General features: G+C 45.1%; 1 protein-coding gene across 1 annotated transcript in view; it reads left to right on the forward strand.

Moving 5' to 3' along the window:
* Pirt (phosphoinositide interacting regulator of transient receptor potential channels) overlaps window positions 1-8278 on the forward strand; it is a 15207-nt gene extending 6929 nt beyond the window's left edge. Inside the window, exon 2 of the mRNA XM_008855704.1 lies at window positions 7839-8278. Coding sequence (XP_008853926.1) covers window positions 7865-8278 — 414 coding nt within the window. The 5' untranslated portion in view covers window positions 7839-7864. The remainder of the gene's footprint in view (window positions 1-7838) is intronic.
* Window positions 8279-17214: the final 8936 nt, after the last annotated feature.

Raw genomic sequence — 17214 nt, forward strand, 5'->3', positions numbered from 1 at the left:
ACCAGTTCAAGAACACTGTCAGCAACCCCAAAGTTCTATAACAGCCCCTTCCAGTCACTACCCCCACCCAAAGTGGCCACTGTCTTGATCCCTCCTAGCACAGACAGACTTCTTTGCTTTTGCATCTTGTGTAAATGGGATCACTTAGCCAGACTCTTGGTGGCTGGTATCTCCTACTTACAAGATTTCTCTGTGGAGTTCCTCCTTACTGTTGTATTTTGCAGGGCAGTTCTCCTTCCTAGAAACAACCCACAATCTGTTACTGCCCAATTGTGTATCTAAATAATTCTCCACCCACTAAACCTCCTCTCTGACCTCATAGGAACAGAGGCCTTTCTCAAGCTGCTGCCCTGCAGGCAACAGACATTCAAATCTGTGGTTCTTCAGGAGGCCCAGCCCCTCTCCAGTCCTCCCCAGCTCCACCTGTCAGGAGTATTAAAGGAAGCTGACTGTATTCATTTTTTTCAAGGGCTGCCATAAAATAATTACTACCTCTCTTTGCATGGTCTTCCCCTGTGTGTCAAGTTTCCCTCTCTTTCTCTGGTAAGGAGGTCAGTGATTTGGGTCCCATCCTGATCCAAGATGATCTGTTCACATCCTTAATTCTCCCTACAATGATCTTTGTTCCAAATAAAGTAACAAGCTGAAGTTCTGGGTAGACATATCTTTTGGGACGCACAATTCATCACACTGCTGCAGTGAGTGAGGGGTCCCCTGAGACACAGAAACTAAGTCCCAATATCTTAATCAAAGTCAGAAAGGGTTGTTCTCTTTGGACCAGCTCCTCATTTGTCACCTCATCCCCCTTCTGAGCTGTGACATCAGGATCAGTTCCTCTGAAGGCTGCCTAAGTGCCACAATGTGAGCTCTGTGCTGTAGGGGCAGAGGGGGAAAGCTACCACAATTTGCCAGAGCAGGGGAAGAAAGGCCAGCTTGCAGCAGCTTGTCCACCAGGTGACATTTGATCATGCCTGGAGTTATTTTTAAACTGCTGTGAATTGGGTGTCAGGGTGCTACTGGCCAGGAGTGTCAGGAAACATCCCCAAATTATGCAGACCCCTCCTCACAATTACAGTAATAAAATACCCAATGCAAAATGCCAACAGATTAGGACTGAAGAGATGGCTCAGTCAACCTAAGTTTGATTGCCAGCACCAACATCAGGCAGCTCACAACTACCTACATCTCCAAGGGATCCAATGCACTCTTTGACCACCACAGGTACTCACATGTACATCTCACACACACACGCACACATACACACGCACACACACACTATTTTTAAAATAAAATGTAAAATGCCAACAGAACTAATGTTCAGTTACTATTTAGAAATCCTGGTACAAATGAGGGGGAAAGAGCAGAATTGTTTTTAATTTTTTAAAAAATTTATTGAGAATTTCATACATTCATATAAGGTGTTTTTATAAAATCCATCCCCCTCCCTCCCCTCCAACTCCTTTCTATCTCCCCATCAATTTTTCCTGAACAACTTCATATACTCTTTCTTCTTTTTTATTTATTTATTTTTTTATGAGGCTTTTGGCTACTCTAACATTCCCCCCTCTGAAGAGGTAACCCTAAAATCTTTTAGCGATTAGATAAGAGCTCCCAAATACTTTTGACATTTTTGGCCTTTGGAACAGAGTATGTTGCTAAGAGGCCGAAGGAAATTTTGATTTTTAGCCAGGAAGCTGGCTACTTTTCTTTGAGTCTTTTTACCCTAACTGCCTAGCCAATTCCTACCTCCTATTCTTATCACACCATCCTCTGAAGAGGTTACCCAAATTGCCAATAGGGAATCAGGATGCAGACCACTCTGGCTTCTTCTATGCTGAACAGGGACACAGGGGGAGGCAACTGGGGTACCCCTTCAGTGGGTCTATCTAGAAGACTCCCAAATTGCATAACTCTTAACTGTAGGAAGAAAAGAAAGTCCTTGACTGGTGCCTAGGAGATGTGAAGGAGAAGTAAAGGCAAGAGTAGTTAGCGTTTCAAGTTCTAGACAGCAAACCAGAAAAAAAGTCAAAACAGGGCAAATTTCAAATGTTCGTATCAGAGCCCATTGGAATTTCTTTACAAGAGCCCCCCAGTCTGGTACTTTTAATTACCATGTACTATGTAGATAAAGCTTGGGCAAAAACCAAACATTCTCATAAAACCCTGACTAGACATCTCTTTTGTTCCTTAAATTAGTTGACTAAACTATGACCTTAGAAATTTTAAGATTATGTGTAAATTATTTTTGTCTCATCCTTTATAAAAATCATAACAAACCTACACAGACCTTTATCACTTGCTTAGGCTTACTCATTTTTTCTATCTATTTCAGAAAATATCTCCATTCCCATATCCTTTTAACATCTTTTACATTCTCGTTTTCTTTTTATTATGAGACATAATAACATTAACAAATAAATTTTCCATCTGTTGTGAGAATTCTTTTCCTACGGGTACTAAGCAATGTTTATCCCCTTCTAAGGTTCTAGTGTCAGACCAATGTTTGATTAAAGTTTTCCTGGGGAACAAATGAATTTGCTGAGCTTACTTATAGAGATGGTTGAAGTGTTTCTGAAGTGTATGAGTGATCTGAGGGTATGCACACTGGAAAGCCTTCACCCAGCATAGATCAAGCCTTCTTTTCCCAGCCTTCCACAGATTATATACTTTAGTCATCCCCAAAGCCAGGATACTATGTGCGATTAGGACCAAACTACATACAGTTGGCTAGAAAGAGTGGCTGGATACTCCAGTGAGGGTCCAATGACCCTGCTTGCCCCTCCTTTAACGAAGGAGCACCACCCTCGACAAACCCAATTGTAATGATATTTAGCAAGCAGGCACTGCTGAAGTCGTGACAATGGTAGTTATTTCACACAGAAGAGCCTGCTGTACATCATCTTATTAAAAGAACATGGAATTTAAAAGGATTTGGTGCTAGGATCAACATATCAGGGAGAACATACATTGTTTGTTTTTCTGAGTCTGTGTTACTTCACTTAGTATAACAGTTTCTAGATCCATCCATTTACCTGCAAGTTTTATTATTTCATCTTTCTTTACTGATGAATAGAACTCCATTGTGTAAACGTACCACATTTTTGTTAACAACTAGTCAGTTGAGGGGCATTTAGGTTGTTTCCATCTCTTAGCTATTGTGAAAAGAGCAGCAAAAACATGATTGTACAAGTGTCTCATATACCTTTGGGTATATGCCAAGGAGTGGTGTAACCGGGTCATATGGTAGGTTCATTTTTAGTTTTTTAAGGGCTCTCCACACTGTTTTCCATAGAGGCTGCACTATTTTGCAATCCCACCAGGAGTGAATGAGCGTTCCCCTTTCTCCACATCCTCACCAGCATTTGGTATCATTTGTTCTCTTGATCCTAGCCAGTCTGATTGGGGTAAGGTGAAACCTTAGGGTGGTTTTAATTTGCATTTCCCTAAATACTAAAGATGTTGAACCCTTTTTTTAGATGTTTCTTCATCATCTTTATTTCTTCAAAAGGGCAGAATTTTAACAGAATATTTTTTAACAAAATATTGAAAAGCTCACACAACCCCTTAAATGGGTGATTTTATGAAAACCTGAATTCTCAAAATTCAAGTTGATTAACTATGAATGGGCCAATCCAAAATACCTTTAGAAGTTGCCCAACCCAGTTCCTTCATTTCACAGATGAGGATACAGGGATCCACAAGGGAAACAATCACCATGGCAATGGGGCTATTCTTTGAACAATGTAATAAGCCAAACAATACAACAGGGTCTTGTTTTTGAGATTTGACAATCACTACAGCCCTATGAGGTCAATACTTTATTATCCTTATTTTGTATATGAGACTACTAATAGTATGGGGGTCTAAGTACCTTTCCAGGGTCCTATAACTTACAAGTAACAAGCTGGGTTCAAATAAAAAGTTCTCCCAGTTCTGGGGCCAAAGATCTGGATCTTAGTATGCTTAGAGACTTTGTGAAACTGAGTGACTGGACCCAATTCTTCCCAGCACCATGTCCAGTCCATGGTCCTACGCTCCATGCCCCTTCTGTCTATAGTTGTTCCTTGCCTGGACACAGAGAAAGGAGACATGAGAGGAGAGAGGAAAAGGAGAGGGAAGAGGGAAAGGAAAATGCATAGGAGGACTTTCCTCAGGAGGACTTCTTCAGTGCCTACCAAGCAATGCCTCCTTCCTGCCCTTCAGTCCCAAAGATCTACCTTTCCTCCATGTAAGTCATCTCAATTAGGGCTCCCATTCTTTGGAATTTCACGAACAATTGCAATCTAGAAGAAAGAATAGATGGACGATAGACAGATGATAGATGACAGATAGATCATTGGTAGATGTCAGATTATACACACACACATATATATATATATATATATATATATGCTTACATAGGTACCAGATCAATGACAGGTGTTGGATGGATGGATGAATGGATGGATACAGAGATAGCTCAATTATAGTTGATTGCTGGATGAAAAGATAATTGGTTAGGAACAGGCCCTTCCTGTACAGCCTCAGCTCTCTTTCCAGGCATAACTGAGAATCACTACAAGCCAGCCTTCCCCTCAGCCTCTCTGACATCAGCATGTCTGCTCTGGGTCCTCCCTGAGAAGTGCTACAAATGGATATGCAGGGAAAATCCTGATGAAGACTCAAACATGCTTCTGTAACTGCAGGTTAAAATACATACCCCCAAAGTTTCCTGTCATGCTTTATGTCCCTTCCCTGCCCCCAACTCACAGAACAGATCACTTTTTAAATGATGGCTTAGTTTATGCAAATATACCACAGTTCCCAAAGGAAGCATCTGGGTGCCTAGGTTACAAAAACACACACCATGGTAGTTTTTGAAAGCAGAGATCCAAATATCCTCTCTCCATGGAGTGCATCTGCATGTGAATGCTTAAATTCTGAAGGCCTTGGTAATTTTATTATTTCTCATGTCTTTGGGGAGGGATCTATAAATGATTAATCTAGAAAATGCAAAATGTGGGGATTAGGCTTTGAGGTGATAGGAAAGAAAGTCAGTGATCAGGTCAGGATTGAGCTGCAGTGGGTTGATGGGTTGATGGGTCCAGTAGGGGAGGAAGAAGGGATCAGGTTGAAATTAACATTGTAGGAAGAACTGGAGAAGCAGATCACTCATAGATGTGCCCTGGTTAAGAAGAGATAGTTTCAGTGCACCAGGACATGAGGGGACCACCAGCTCAGACACCTCTCCTTTATCCCTAGTTATCTTTTGCTCTGAGGCTGATAATATGTTTTGCCAGAATACACTCCTCCTTCATCCTTGGGTCTGTCTCAATCCTTCTCCTTCACCCTTATTTGGGTTGTGGAAGAGGAATTCATTGTAACTGTGATGAATATCCCACCTTCCCAATAAAGTTGGTGTTGCAGGAAGGGGTCTCTGGAATCTCATTCCCAGACAAGCATGTTTATGAATGTCGATGTGCCCAGGGCCTGAGTTTGCTCCTGCTAAGGTGGGACGGCCGTGGGTTTGTCCCAGTGAACAGTGGAAGGGAGAGGAGGGAAAGAAGGCAGGGAAGGTATGTCCATCGCTTACTCAGTTAAAAGTGTGCAAAACCTCATGGGTATGAAGCGCAGTGCTAGATGCAACCTCTGCCTTCCCTTCCTCCCAAACTAAACCTGCCTACAAGAAAGTAGCTTCGTGGCATTCATCTCTTACTACCTGACTGCAGAGGCGTTTGCACTTGAATCGTATTTCCAGTCTGAAAGGGGTCAATCCCACAGGAAAGAATTTGAGAACCCACTGCTCTGATGGAGCTGTTTCTGGCAGGCAGGTGGAGCTTCCCAGCAGCTCTGAACTGCTTCCCTCCGGTGAGCACCAACATCCCCTGTGTAGAGACCAGGAGATGAGGGAGCCCCAGGTGACTGAGAAGTCTAGAGGAAAAATTAAAAGAGGCTCCTGAGCTGGATTCCAGGTCTTCACAGACCTAAAAAAAGGTTTATTGGTGCATTTCTGTTACTACAATGAAATAGTTGTGGCAGGCTGGTTTATAGAGAAAATATTTATTTAGCTCTGTTTAGAAGGGTCTGCATCTGTTAGTGACTTTCTTACTGGCAAAGTCCCAAGGTGGCACATGACTTCACATGGTAAGAAACAGGAAGTACACAGGTGTGCCTGACCTGTCCTCCTTTTCTGATAAACTCACCAGGATCCAATCTCAAGCACCCCACCCTGATGGTCTATCGAATCCCAGCCACCTCCCCAAAGCCCCACCCTGCCTGTGGATTAAGTTGTTTTTCACCCCCTCAACCTCATGCTAAACCTTGGGGGACCCAGCCTAGCCACATCCAAACTGAAATGAGAAAGTGCAGCTCTGCCTGGTGGTGTCAGCATGGAGATAGGGGAAGGTGGCTTCGGATGATGGAAGATCATATGTCACAAAATGAAGTTCGTGAAACCCCAGTCTGCATGAAGCAGCACTCTCCTGTGTGCAGCTAAGCATTGTAAGAACAGGAGAAAACCCAAGCTCTGGCAATTTCTTAGCCTGTGCCTGAAACAAGCCGCTCCCCCTTCTCAGACTCCACTTTCCAATCTGTAAAAATGGGACTAATGTTCAGTGCACCATGCTATTCTGTGGCTTTGATTTGATGAGGGAAGGGTTGGAGCAGTGCCGGGCACAGACTCATACACATAAGCATTTACCTATAAAGCATTGCTCTTCTAATAAGCAAATGATATCACTTGTGGAGTACTCTCGGTATGCCGGATAATTATCCAGTGCAGCTCATACCTTCTCTCCTTAACCTCCTGAAAACCCTGTGACAGAAGTATTATTGTTCTCATTTTATAGGCAAGAAAACTAAAGTGCAGAGAAGTTAATAACTCACTTGGAATCACACAGCTAGAAAGCGATTGAGCTTGAAAATGAGATGCCACCCAATAAACTATAGCTTATTTGCTTTTAAAATGGTACCACTGTTTCCAGGTTTAAATATTAAAAGCAGTTGATTAGAGTGACATAATACTACCCAGGTGCAGTGCCAGTTGCCTGTAATGTAAGCACTCAGGAGGAGGAGGCAGGAGGCCTACAAGTTCACAATGTTAGCCTTGGTCACATAGTGAGTTCCTGTCTTAGAAAACAAAGACATAATAATTATCTCTCACTAGAAAAAAAAATACCAGCTTGTATCATTTGTTTTGGAGATGTGTATGTATGTGTGCATGGGGGCATGTGGGTGTGTACCCGTTCATGTGGGAGGAGGTGTGGGCACACAAGTATGTGTGCATACCTGTGGAGGCCAGAGGTGGACACTGGATGTCATTCTTGATGGCTCTCCACCTTATGTTTTAGCTAGGACCTCTCGTTGAATCTACAGTTAGCTGATTGTCCTAGACTGGCTGGCCAGCTCTCAAGCAAGCTCTCAAGATGCTCCTGTCCCATCCTCCCTGGTACACTGCTGTGCTTCTGACATGGGTACTAGGGACCTAGACTCAGGTCCTTATGCTTGGGTGGCAGGCACTTTATCCACTGAGCCATCTCCCTGGCCCCTGGAAGATTCCTTATTTATGCAGATTTCACCTGGCTCTGGCTAGATCATTAAACTTAGCACAGACACACAGTATCCTATCCCCCCACACCCCCCCATACCCCCACTGAGAGATGCAGAGGGACGCTGAGTACAGGAAGGGTGTGGGAGGATTCTGTTGACCTCACTCTGCTTTCTATCTTAGCACAGACACACAGTATCCTATCCCCCCACACACACCCCATACCCCCACTGAGAGATGCAGAGGGACACTGAGTACAGGAAGGGTGTGGGAGGATTCTGTTGACCTCACTCTGCTTTCTAACTGTTGCCAGTACTAGTCACCAAGTCTTGAGCAGCCATGACGATGGAGGTGCTCCCCAAGGTCCTGGAGGTAGATGAGAGGTCTCCTGAGTCCAAGGATCTGCTGCCCAGCCAGACAGCCAGCTCTCTGTGCATCAGCTCCAGAAGTGAGTCTGTCTGGACCACCACCCCAAGGAGCAACTGGGAAATCTACCATAAGCCCATCATCATCATGTCAGTGGGTGCAGCCATCCTGCTCTTTGGTGTGGCCATCACCTGTGTGGCCTACATCTTGGATGTGGAACCAAAGGTTCTTCCAGCCCTCAAGATGACTGGGCCTGCCTTCCTGTCCTTGGGACTCATGATGCTGGTGTGCGGGCTGGTGTGGGTGCCCATCATCAAGAAGAAGCAGAAACAGCGGCAGAAGTCCAGCTTCTTCCAGAGCCTCAAGTTTTTCCTCCTGAACCGCTGATGGCTGTTTGACCAGGAGAAGAACTGCAGACCGACATTCAGCATCCCATCTCCTCCATAGGGAGTCACCAAACTGATCCAGGCAAATGCTCCCCTTGACCCTGTATGAAGACTGAGCTCAGGGCTCCGCCCTTACACAGCCTGGCAGTGTTGCTGGCTGAGTCTCATCTGGTCTCTCAATTGCTATTGATGCTCCCCTGTACCCTCTTGCTCCCATCTCTCACTCCTGTATCTAGCCATCATTCATCCCCCTCTCTCTGCCAAGGGCAGTACATGCTGGGAAATTCTTTGGGAGGAAACTATGCCCCCAAACAGAACCTCATATTTATCTAGCATTGTGCCTAAGCTGGATTCCACATTTGCATCCTTCTGGAACCAAAACTGACCAATACAGAGCTTGTAAAGTAGGGGGGGAAGACTGACTTCTGACCCATTTGGGGTTGATAGCCTAGCTCCTTCAGCCCTGAGACACTGACTTGCATTTCAAGAGACAGGACAATCCACGTGCATCAAACATTCCAAAAACTGAACAGTGGAGGAAGCTGGGGAAAACCACTGTCCAGGGTGGAAATTTCCCCTACCATGGGCATGGCCTTGGAAGTTAGCCAGCTGAGGAAGTTCATTCCCAATCATATAGTATTTGCACCAGAGGCAATGGGGTAGGATACAGGGTGTCAGGTTTTCCCCTTGACCTGCCACTGCCCTTCTCACAAACTGCCTTCATCTTGGCAGTTAGCCAAGGATTGATACACCCTGTCCCAACTTCCTCTTTCCCCCTAACTCTGCCTCTACCCTTATTTCCAGAACAAAAAAGATGGAAAGCCACAGAAAGGTTATGTAAGGGCATTCTCTGCTTCATCTCAGTCAAGACCTAACCTGAGTTTGAATGGCACATCTGAATGCCCTGTAGGTTTTTAGAGACTGAGTTCTCTTTAGAAAACCTCAGCTCCTGTCATTCCTAGCCTTCCCCACCAAACAAGCAAGTATTTATTGAGTTCCCTGCTCTAGGGCTAAGCCAGACCCAGTCCCTGTTCTCATCTTACTTCCCAAAGTGAGATATATATAGCCAAGCCCATTGGCAATATCCCATGCTGAGTTCTTGGGACAGTTGTGGGAACATAGTTGTCTAACCCAAAGTCAGAGGACAGAGGGAATCCTGGAGACCAACATCATCCCTGTTGACACAAAGGGAAATTTGAGCTAGCAAAGAGGAAAAGGGGAAGGCATGCAAGGAGGCAGGAGCTTCCTTGAATAAGCAGAACAGAATTGGGATTCTGCATGCCCCCAGATGCTGTTCATCCCTTCCTGTTTCCCATATGCTTCCCCCAAGTGCCTTACATGCAGCTTCTGCTCAGGACACTGTGCGCCTACTGGGGTCTGTACAGCTTGGGAGAGTCTCAGAGGGCCCATCAAGTAGAGATAGCCCTTGAGGCAAGCACCCCTAAAACTTCCTATAGAAACCAAGAGGGCTTTAGGTGAAAGACCAGGAAAGGTGCCCGTAACAGATTTTCCCCAGCTGTCTCAGACTAGGCCAGAGACCAGAGGAGAGCATTTGATAATAGAGTAAGTGACCAGAGCTGTACTAGAATCATTCTTGACTCTGGCTGACTCCCTTCATCCCTCAACCTTCAGGTATCCCAAATCACCATGGCAACCTCCTTCCAACAGGCCTCCAGGTGTCTCAGTCCTTCACAGGGGTTCTATGCACAGGGTCAGAATCCATCCTTGTTCCTTCTGCATTACGGCAAATTCCATGGAGGCAGTATTTGTTTCATGAAGTCAACCCCTGACTCTCTAATTAAGGAGCCAGAGTTTGGGGAGCTTGTAGTCTTTCAGGCTTGCCTAGTATGGCCATATTCTTCATTAAGACCCATGCCACTGAGTCCAGATCCTCTACCCCACCCATCTCCTGTGCACAGGCAGATCGGGACCAATCCTAGGGTTGTGCAGTGCTGTGCCACTAATTGGAGTACTAGTGCCTCAAGTGACAGGACTTGCAGATCATTTCCTTTCTTCTGAGATGGAAAGTCAGCCCTGTGATAAAGCCCTCCAATTCCTCAGTAATTTCCTAAAAGGGAACACACAGATGAGCCCCTAGCCAGCTCACCCAGAATCCATGCACCTGTTCTCATCATCCCGAAAGCTTGTTGTCTGGGCACAGCTATGAGAAGAGGGCCTTTGAAGATGTCACTGCAATGTAGTCTTAGTAGAAGGAGGTTTGAGAACAACCATGACTCCAGAAAATCTCCAAGTCCTGGACATCTTTTGCAGTCTCTATTGGTACCTACTCCCATCCCCTGCTCTGCAAGCTAAGACATTAGCAGACAGAAATGAAGAAGATGATTTGAGGAGAGATCCCAAACATCACACACACACACACACACACACACACACACACACACACACACTGACTGGGTTCTCCCACATAAGGGTAAGCCAGGAAATGGGTAAGGCCGCCCAGACACAACACATCTTAGAGGGCTTTTGCCAAAGGCCATTGTCTTGTGGAAGACTGGGGTGAGGGCAGACCACATCTATAAGTGCAGTCAGGTTAGATGCCACATTTCTGTAACCCTGCTGGCGATGACTCCTTTCATCCCACAGATCAGAGGATAGGATCAGTATCCAAAGCTCTGTCTCACCAGACTGTATTACCTGCCCCTCCCATAGCTTTACTGTTTTGGAAACTATCATCTAATCTGAATCCCAAAGGAATCAATGTCATGTTGAATTGTATTCTATTTAACAGTATCTGCTGTTTTCTATTTAACAATGTTTAGTGTGTTTCTATCCTGTTCCACCAGGAGTTCCAAGACTGTGTCTACAAATTCTCCTCTCTTCTAAAATACCTTCCTGTTACCACATTTCTGCCCCCAACCCAGAAGGCTGCCAGGGACAAAGTGGGCTTCATGCATGGTTTCTCAGATGCATCATCACAGCCGGTAGCCCTACCCTAAGGAACTGGTGGTACAAAGGGATCAGCCCTTGACTCTTTCATTCCACAAGCCTTATAATGAGACCCAAAAGTGACCTGTAGAAAGAACCTTCCAGAATGAATTTGTGAGGAGGCAGGCAGGTCCCAGGTCTTGGAGAGAAGTTTCCAACACAATCAAAGTAGAAAATTGTCCATTTGGGTCCTACTTACATCCTCTACCCCAGAGGCCTGTCTGTGCTCAGGCCCTGGAAGGACAGCTCTTCCTGCCTGAGACTCACCTTCTAAAGATTCACAGGCAGCTCCAGAGACTCTGCCAACCCAAGTAGGAACTGTCACTGTGTAGTCAGGCTCCCCGGGTCTCTACAAGGGATCATGCTCAGTTCTCCCATGGTCTGTGGGTACGGAGAGGGGGGATTCCCAGATCTCTTCAGCCTAGGTCTCCTCCTCCAAGGAAAAGAAAGTTCACCAAAGGTCACCTCAGAACAAGATCATCTTCCACTTCCCTGTAGGGTCCTCTGGAAAAGCCACAAAAGTGACTGCAAAGAGGAAGGGGTATCATTGCCAATGGTCCTTCGAACGTGTACTAAGTTGGGCTTGTCTTCAATAAATGACAAAACGCCAGTAGAAACTATGGTCTTTTCCTGGGCTGCATGGGAAACAAGCGGCTGAATCACTCAGTCCCCACGCTCCTGGGCCCTTCTTTTCCCTGCTTCCTTCCTCACACACTTTCTCTGACTGACATTCAATTCCCCAAGGCCACACCAGAACTGGGATGAGATCTTGCAAACATGAGCTCTGACCTCAGAAAGCAATCAGGTTATTCCCCAGAGGAGAGAGGCAAGAAGATCATCAGTTAAGTCATAGTATGATCAGGATGGAGGGAAGCAAGCGGGGATGCTCAGAGGAGGGTACCCAAGTCAGCCTGGCTCCAAACCATTGCGCCATCCTCACAGAACTTCTCTTGGGTCCTCACCGGGTGCCCTTGCTCCAGTGCATGCTTCACTCAGCAGTGGTCCATCTGCAGCAACACCCTCCAACCCCCCACCCTTACCCCACCTCTCATCTAGTGCACCCCCACTCACCCTTCTCTTTTTACAGTTTGTACTTTTTTCCTTCTGAGCTGCTTGTATTTATCACTATTGCTTAAATTCAGTTTGCAAAGTAACCACTTACTTTGAGTGGCAGTTGCACACCTGGAAAAATGAGAGACTTTGGTGCTTGGCAGACCTGGATTCAAAACCTCATGCTACCAGCTACACCATATAATTTCCTATCTCAGACTTCAGTTATGTATGAGAATAACAATGGTCCCAATTAGGTACCCAAGGATTAAATAAGAGAAAATGCAGGTTGAATATATTCACATAGCAGTGATTTGGTCAGAAGATCTGTGCCCTCTCCCAAATTCATGTTGAAGTTTAATCTCCAAGGTGATCAGGAATTGTGGCCTCTGAAAGGTGATCAGCCTATGAGGATGGGGCTCTCATGAAGAGACTCCAGAAAATTCCCTCATTCTCTCTCTGCAAATTCAGCCAGCTGCCCTGGAAGAGGCTTGTCATAATACCTTCCATGCTGTCTTTGATCCCTGACTTCCAGCCTTTGAACTGTGAGAAGTGAGTCTCTGTCTTTTGTATGTCACCCAGTATGCTACTTTCTTATCTCAGGCTGAATGGACTCAGGCAGTAAAATTCAGTAAAGTACAGGTGCTGTGCTATGCTTGGCCCTGGAAAAGGGAATTCATGCTATAACCATAATCCAGGAGTTCATAAATCCTCAAGAATACTTTCAAATTTGAACATGAGACACCATAGATTCTTCCAGGTGGAAGCATAGACATCTGACTCTGAATCCAGAAATGCAACATCTGGGCCCCTGGGTCCTTGCCCGTAAATCATTGCAGTGACTGGAAATCCTCTCACACCTGTGTTGATTTGTATAGGGCACATTCCCACTCAGAATTTGGCCCAGCATCCATGTAAGAACCCCAAGCACATAATTCTGGGAAGACTAAGTGCTCCACTGGCCCTTCTTCACAGGGAAGAGAGAAGAAAGACCTCAACAAATGGGCCTGCAGACCCCTGGGGAGAGGGCATGGCTGCTTTCTGGGACAGGACTGAGGACTAGCAACAAGGAGAGCAAGAGCCATAGTCAAGGCGAGAACAGCCAGAGGCTTTCTGGTTCCCCACAATAGAAGGATGATAGGGAGTGAGCAGGCCACTGAGGAAGTCAGTGTGTGGGAAGGGACAGGCTAGGGTGGGGTGGCAAGGGTGTGGTCCCACATGGCCAGACAGGCTGTTGGAGAATGAAATCACTCAGGGGGAGGAAGGAGATAGCCGAGGAATGATGCTCCATGTGGAAAGGGAATAGGATGGCTTACTGAGCCTTTTCCCATAGGCTGGAGCAAAGCAGCACTCTTCCATTCACTCAGTCAGCAAATAGCCACTGAGCACCTCCTGGATGCTGCTCTAGGAACACGGTAGAAAGTTCATAAACAAGCAGACAAGAATTCCTGCTTTCTGGAGCTTTCTCCATGGGAAAAGCCGGCAAGCTGTAATAAGGACATCCTCCATGAAGATGGTGTTAGCATGTGTCAGAGACCAAGAAGTCAAGACACAGGCAAAAGGGTTAAAAAGTGGGAAGTGCTACCTGATGGTGAGGTCACAGGAGTCATGTCTGGGGAAGAGACCTTCATATTAAGACCCAGAATGAAGAGGAGAAGGCAGCCAAGGGAAGACCTGGGGCAGAGCATTTCAGCAGAAGGAAGGAGAAGAAAGGACAGAGATGTTCTGTGTGAGCTGCAGAGCTGGGGCATCTGCGAGAGTGTGAATATCAAATGCCTCCCAAAGGTCCATGTGTCGGAGCCTTTAACCCCGCATGGCACCACTGGGGAGCGGTAGAGCCTTTACAAGGCGAGGCCTCATGGAAGGGAGTTTAGAGATCTTTGAAGGAGATAGTGAGACTCCAGTCCCTTTTCCTTCCTCTGTCTGCTTCCCAGCCGCCGTGAAACGAATGGTTTGCTCCATCACACTCACCTGAGTACTGCCTCGCCACAGGCCCAAAGGCAGCAAGGCCAAGCTACCATGGACAGAAATCTTCTAAAGTGTGAATCAAAATAACCCTTTTTCTCTTTACAAGGTGATCACCTCAGATATTTGTGACAGTAAGGTAAAGCTGGCCAACACACCATCTCTCCTCTTCCTCACCTCCCTTCAACACTGTGTCATAAACTAGGCTTTGTGTTTTGATTTTGCCCAACTGTAAGCTGAAAGTGAAAATGACCTTTGATGTTTGGCATGTTATGTGTATTTTTAACTTACAATGACTTTTCTGGGATGTAACCCCATTGTTAGAGGAAAATGCATACCTGACTTGGTACCTAAAGATCCTCAGATGCTCAAAAAAAGCTGGGTCCTGGGCCTTGGAGGAACCATGGTAGTGAGGCCTAAAGCTTGGGTCCTAGAACTTTGAATGGAGGTTCCCAAGCAGAGTTCCTGGAGCTTGGCTGAGCCTGGATAAAAGACAGGAGCCACACACAGTCAAACCCTGTGCCGGCTCAACTTTTGAACCCTGCTTGCAGGTTTTGTACCTGATTGACCTTGACACAGCCAAGGGAGCGAGAAATTGTTGACAGAAAGATGAGTTCTAGCCCCAAACCCTACAGATATCCTGGCAGTGGGACTTTAGGATTTGGATGTCTGACACTTCTTGCTGCAGACCCAGCAGTGAATTTAGAGCTTCAAAAGGTCGACTACGTCATGTTAATTAGTAGACATGATAAACATTACCATTGAAATCTACCCAATGACTTTATAGACATACACAGGCACCAAGGATCCAAGTGCAACCAATTATGACTAGTAATAATCAGATACATACAGATTAGAGATGCATGTGCCAACATCTTGGTGTTAGTAGCAAAAACAATGAGTGTTTCTGCAAGGAACAATATATTCTAAAATGAAGTGGAGATCCTTTTTAAAGGTTAAAAATTCATTCAATTTTATGTCTTACAGGGCTTATACTGAGTTTAATATTGTATAACTGTATTAATTCAACTGTAAACCTAGAAACTTACAGCCACTTGTGAAAGAGATATACTCTTGCTCTGGAGTGTGTTACTGAATATGTTAAAGCTGTAATGAAATGCTTCTTCTAATCATGTAGTTATTAAAATTTTTTAAAAAATAAATAACGATAATAAAAAACAAAAAAGGTCCACAAAACTGTGTACACTCGAGGAAACCCTAGAGGTGAACAAGACAGCGGAAGGCCTGAGTCTCTATGAGGCAAGATCTCAAGGAGCTGAGTGGAAGAATTCTGCTTAGGAGGAAGAGTTGGAGGTTGTGTCCTCCAAAACTGGGGGTAAGAAGTGAGGGAAGATACAGAGTAGAATTGAGTAGAGTTAGGGGAGGTGGGAGGAAAACAGCCTCAGCCTTTCCAATAAGCTGGGAACGTCCTGCAACTTAGGAAACAAATGCCAGGTGCTGGGTTGCTAAGGAGAAGACAGAGCTTCCTCATGGCTGACAGGCAGGCCCTGCCCAGCAAAGACAGCAGAGAGCCAAGCAAATTGCTTCAGTAAATGTGGCAGGTGCTGCTATAAAAGTAACAGGTGGATTAAATAGCAATCCACTTTCCACTTTAGGGTAACTATTATAAAAAGTAAAAAGGAAGAAAATAAGTTTTGGTGAGGATCTGAAAAAGATTGGAGCCCTCCAACACTGCTGCTGGGAATGTCGAAAAGCACAATCACTGTGGAAAACACAATGAGGGTCCTCAAAAGAAGATTAAATATAGAATGCCATACAGTGGGCTGCAGAGACGGCTCAACAGTTTTGAGTACTTACTTGCTGCTTTTGCAAAGGACCAAGGTTTTGATTTCCCATCACCCACTTAGTGACTCATAACTTAACTGCCTGCAACTCCAATTCCAGGAGATCTGATGCCCTCTTGTGAACTATGCAGGCTCCTGCATGAACATGGTGAATATAAACTCACAAAGCCACACACACATGCATATAAATTTAAAAACAAATAAATATTGAGAGTACCACATGATCCAGAAATTCCATTTGGGGTTCTATATCTAAAAAAGACTGTAAGAGGGGACTCAAAGAGAGATATATGCACCCACATTTATAGCAACATTATTCACAATAGTCAAAGATGAACGAAACCCAAGTGCCCATCAATAAATGGTTGAACAAGAACAGAATACAAAAGAATATTATTTAGCCATTAAAAAGGAAGGAAATTCCTATGATATTGATAAATCTTGAGGATAGCCTGCTAAATGAAGCAAGCCAGTCAGAAGGATAAGTATTTGTGTGATTTCACTTCTACCTAGAGTGGTTAAATTCATAGCAATAAGAAATGACGTCATGGCTTCCAGCACTGGGGAGAGGGAGAATAAAGAGTTAGTGTTTAATGGGTACAGAGTTTCCGCTGGGGAAGATGGGAAGTCTGGAGATAGGTAATGGCAACAATTTCACAGCAGGAATGGACTTAGTACCACTGAACCACATTCCTGAAAATAGTTAAAAAGATGAAAGGGGGGAGGTGTTTACCATAATTAAAATGAATTTTAATTAAAATGTTTTAAATGAGACTAAGAAAGTAACTTGGTCCTTTAAGATATTGGGAAGGGTTTGTACAAGGAGGGAGGTGAGAAATGGTGTTTGAATTTAAGGCATAGCCACCAGCTAGGCCTGGTTCTCATTACAGCTGTGACTTGCCTATGGGTGACCCTAGGCAGACCTTAGCTCTGGACAGGAGCAGAGCTGCTGGGAGGACCAGGCGCTGCTGAGCCTCAGCATAGATAGATGCGATGCCAGTTGTACCTTAGAGCACAACTGAAGTGCAGGGAAATCAGCTCTGCTAGACAGGGGCAGCTGGTGGTAATAGGGATGTTTTTTAACGTTTTAAGCTTTGTTCAGCCAAGTTGGGAATGAGAAGGAAAGGCCAGGGGAGGGCTGAAGAGGCTGCTACGGAGCAGGAGGCCCATG

Source organism: Nannospalax galili, unplaced genomic scaffold (genome assembly GCF_000622305.1).
Source record: "Nannospalax galili isolate Female #2095 unplaced genomic scaffold, S.galili_v1.0 scaffold146, whole genome shotgun sequence".
NCBI classification, from domain to species: Eukaryota; Metazoa; Chordata; class Mammalia; order Rodentia; family Spalacidae; genus Nannospalax; species Nannospalax galili.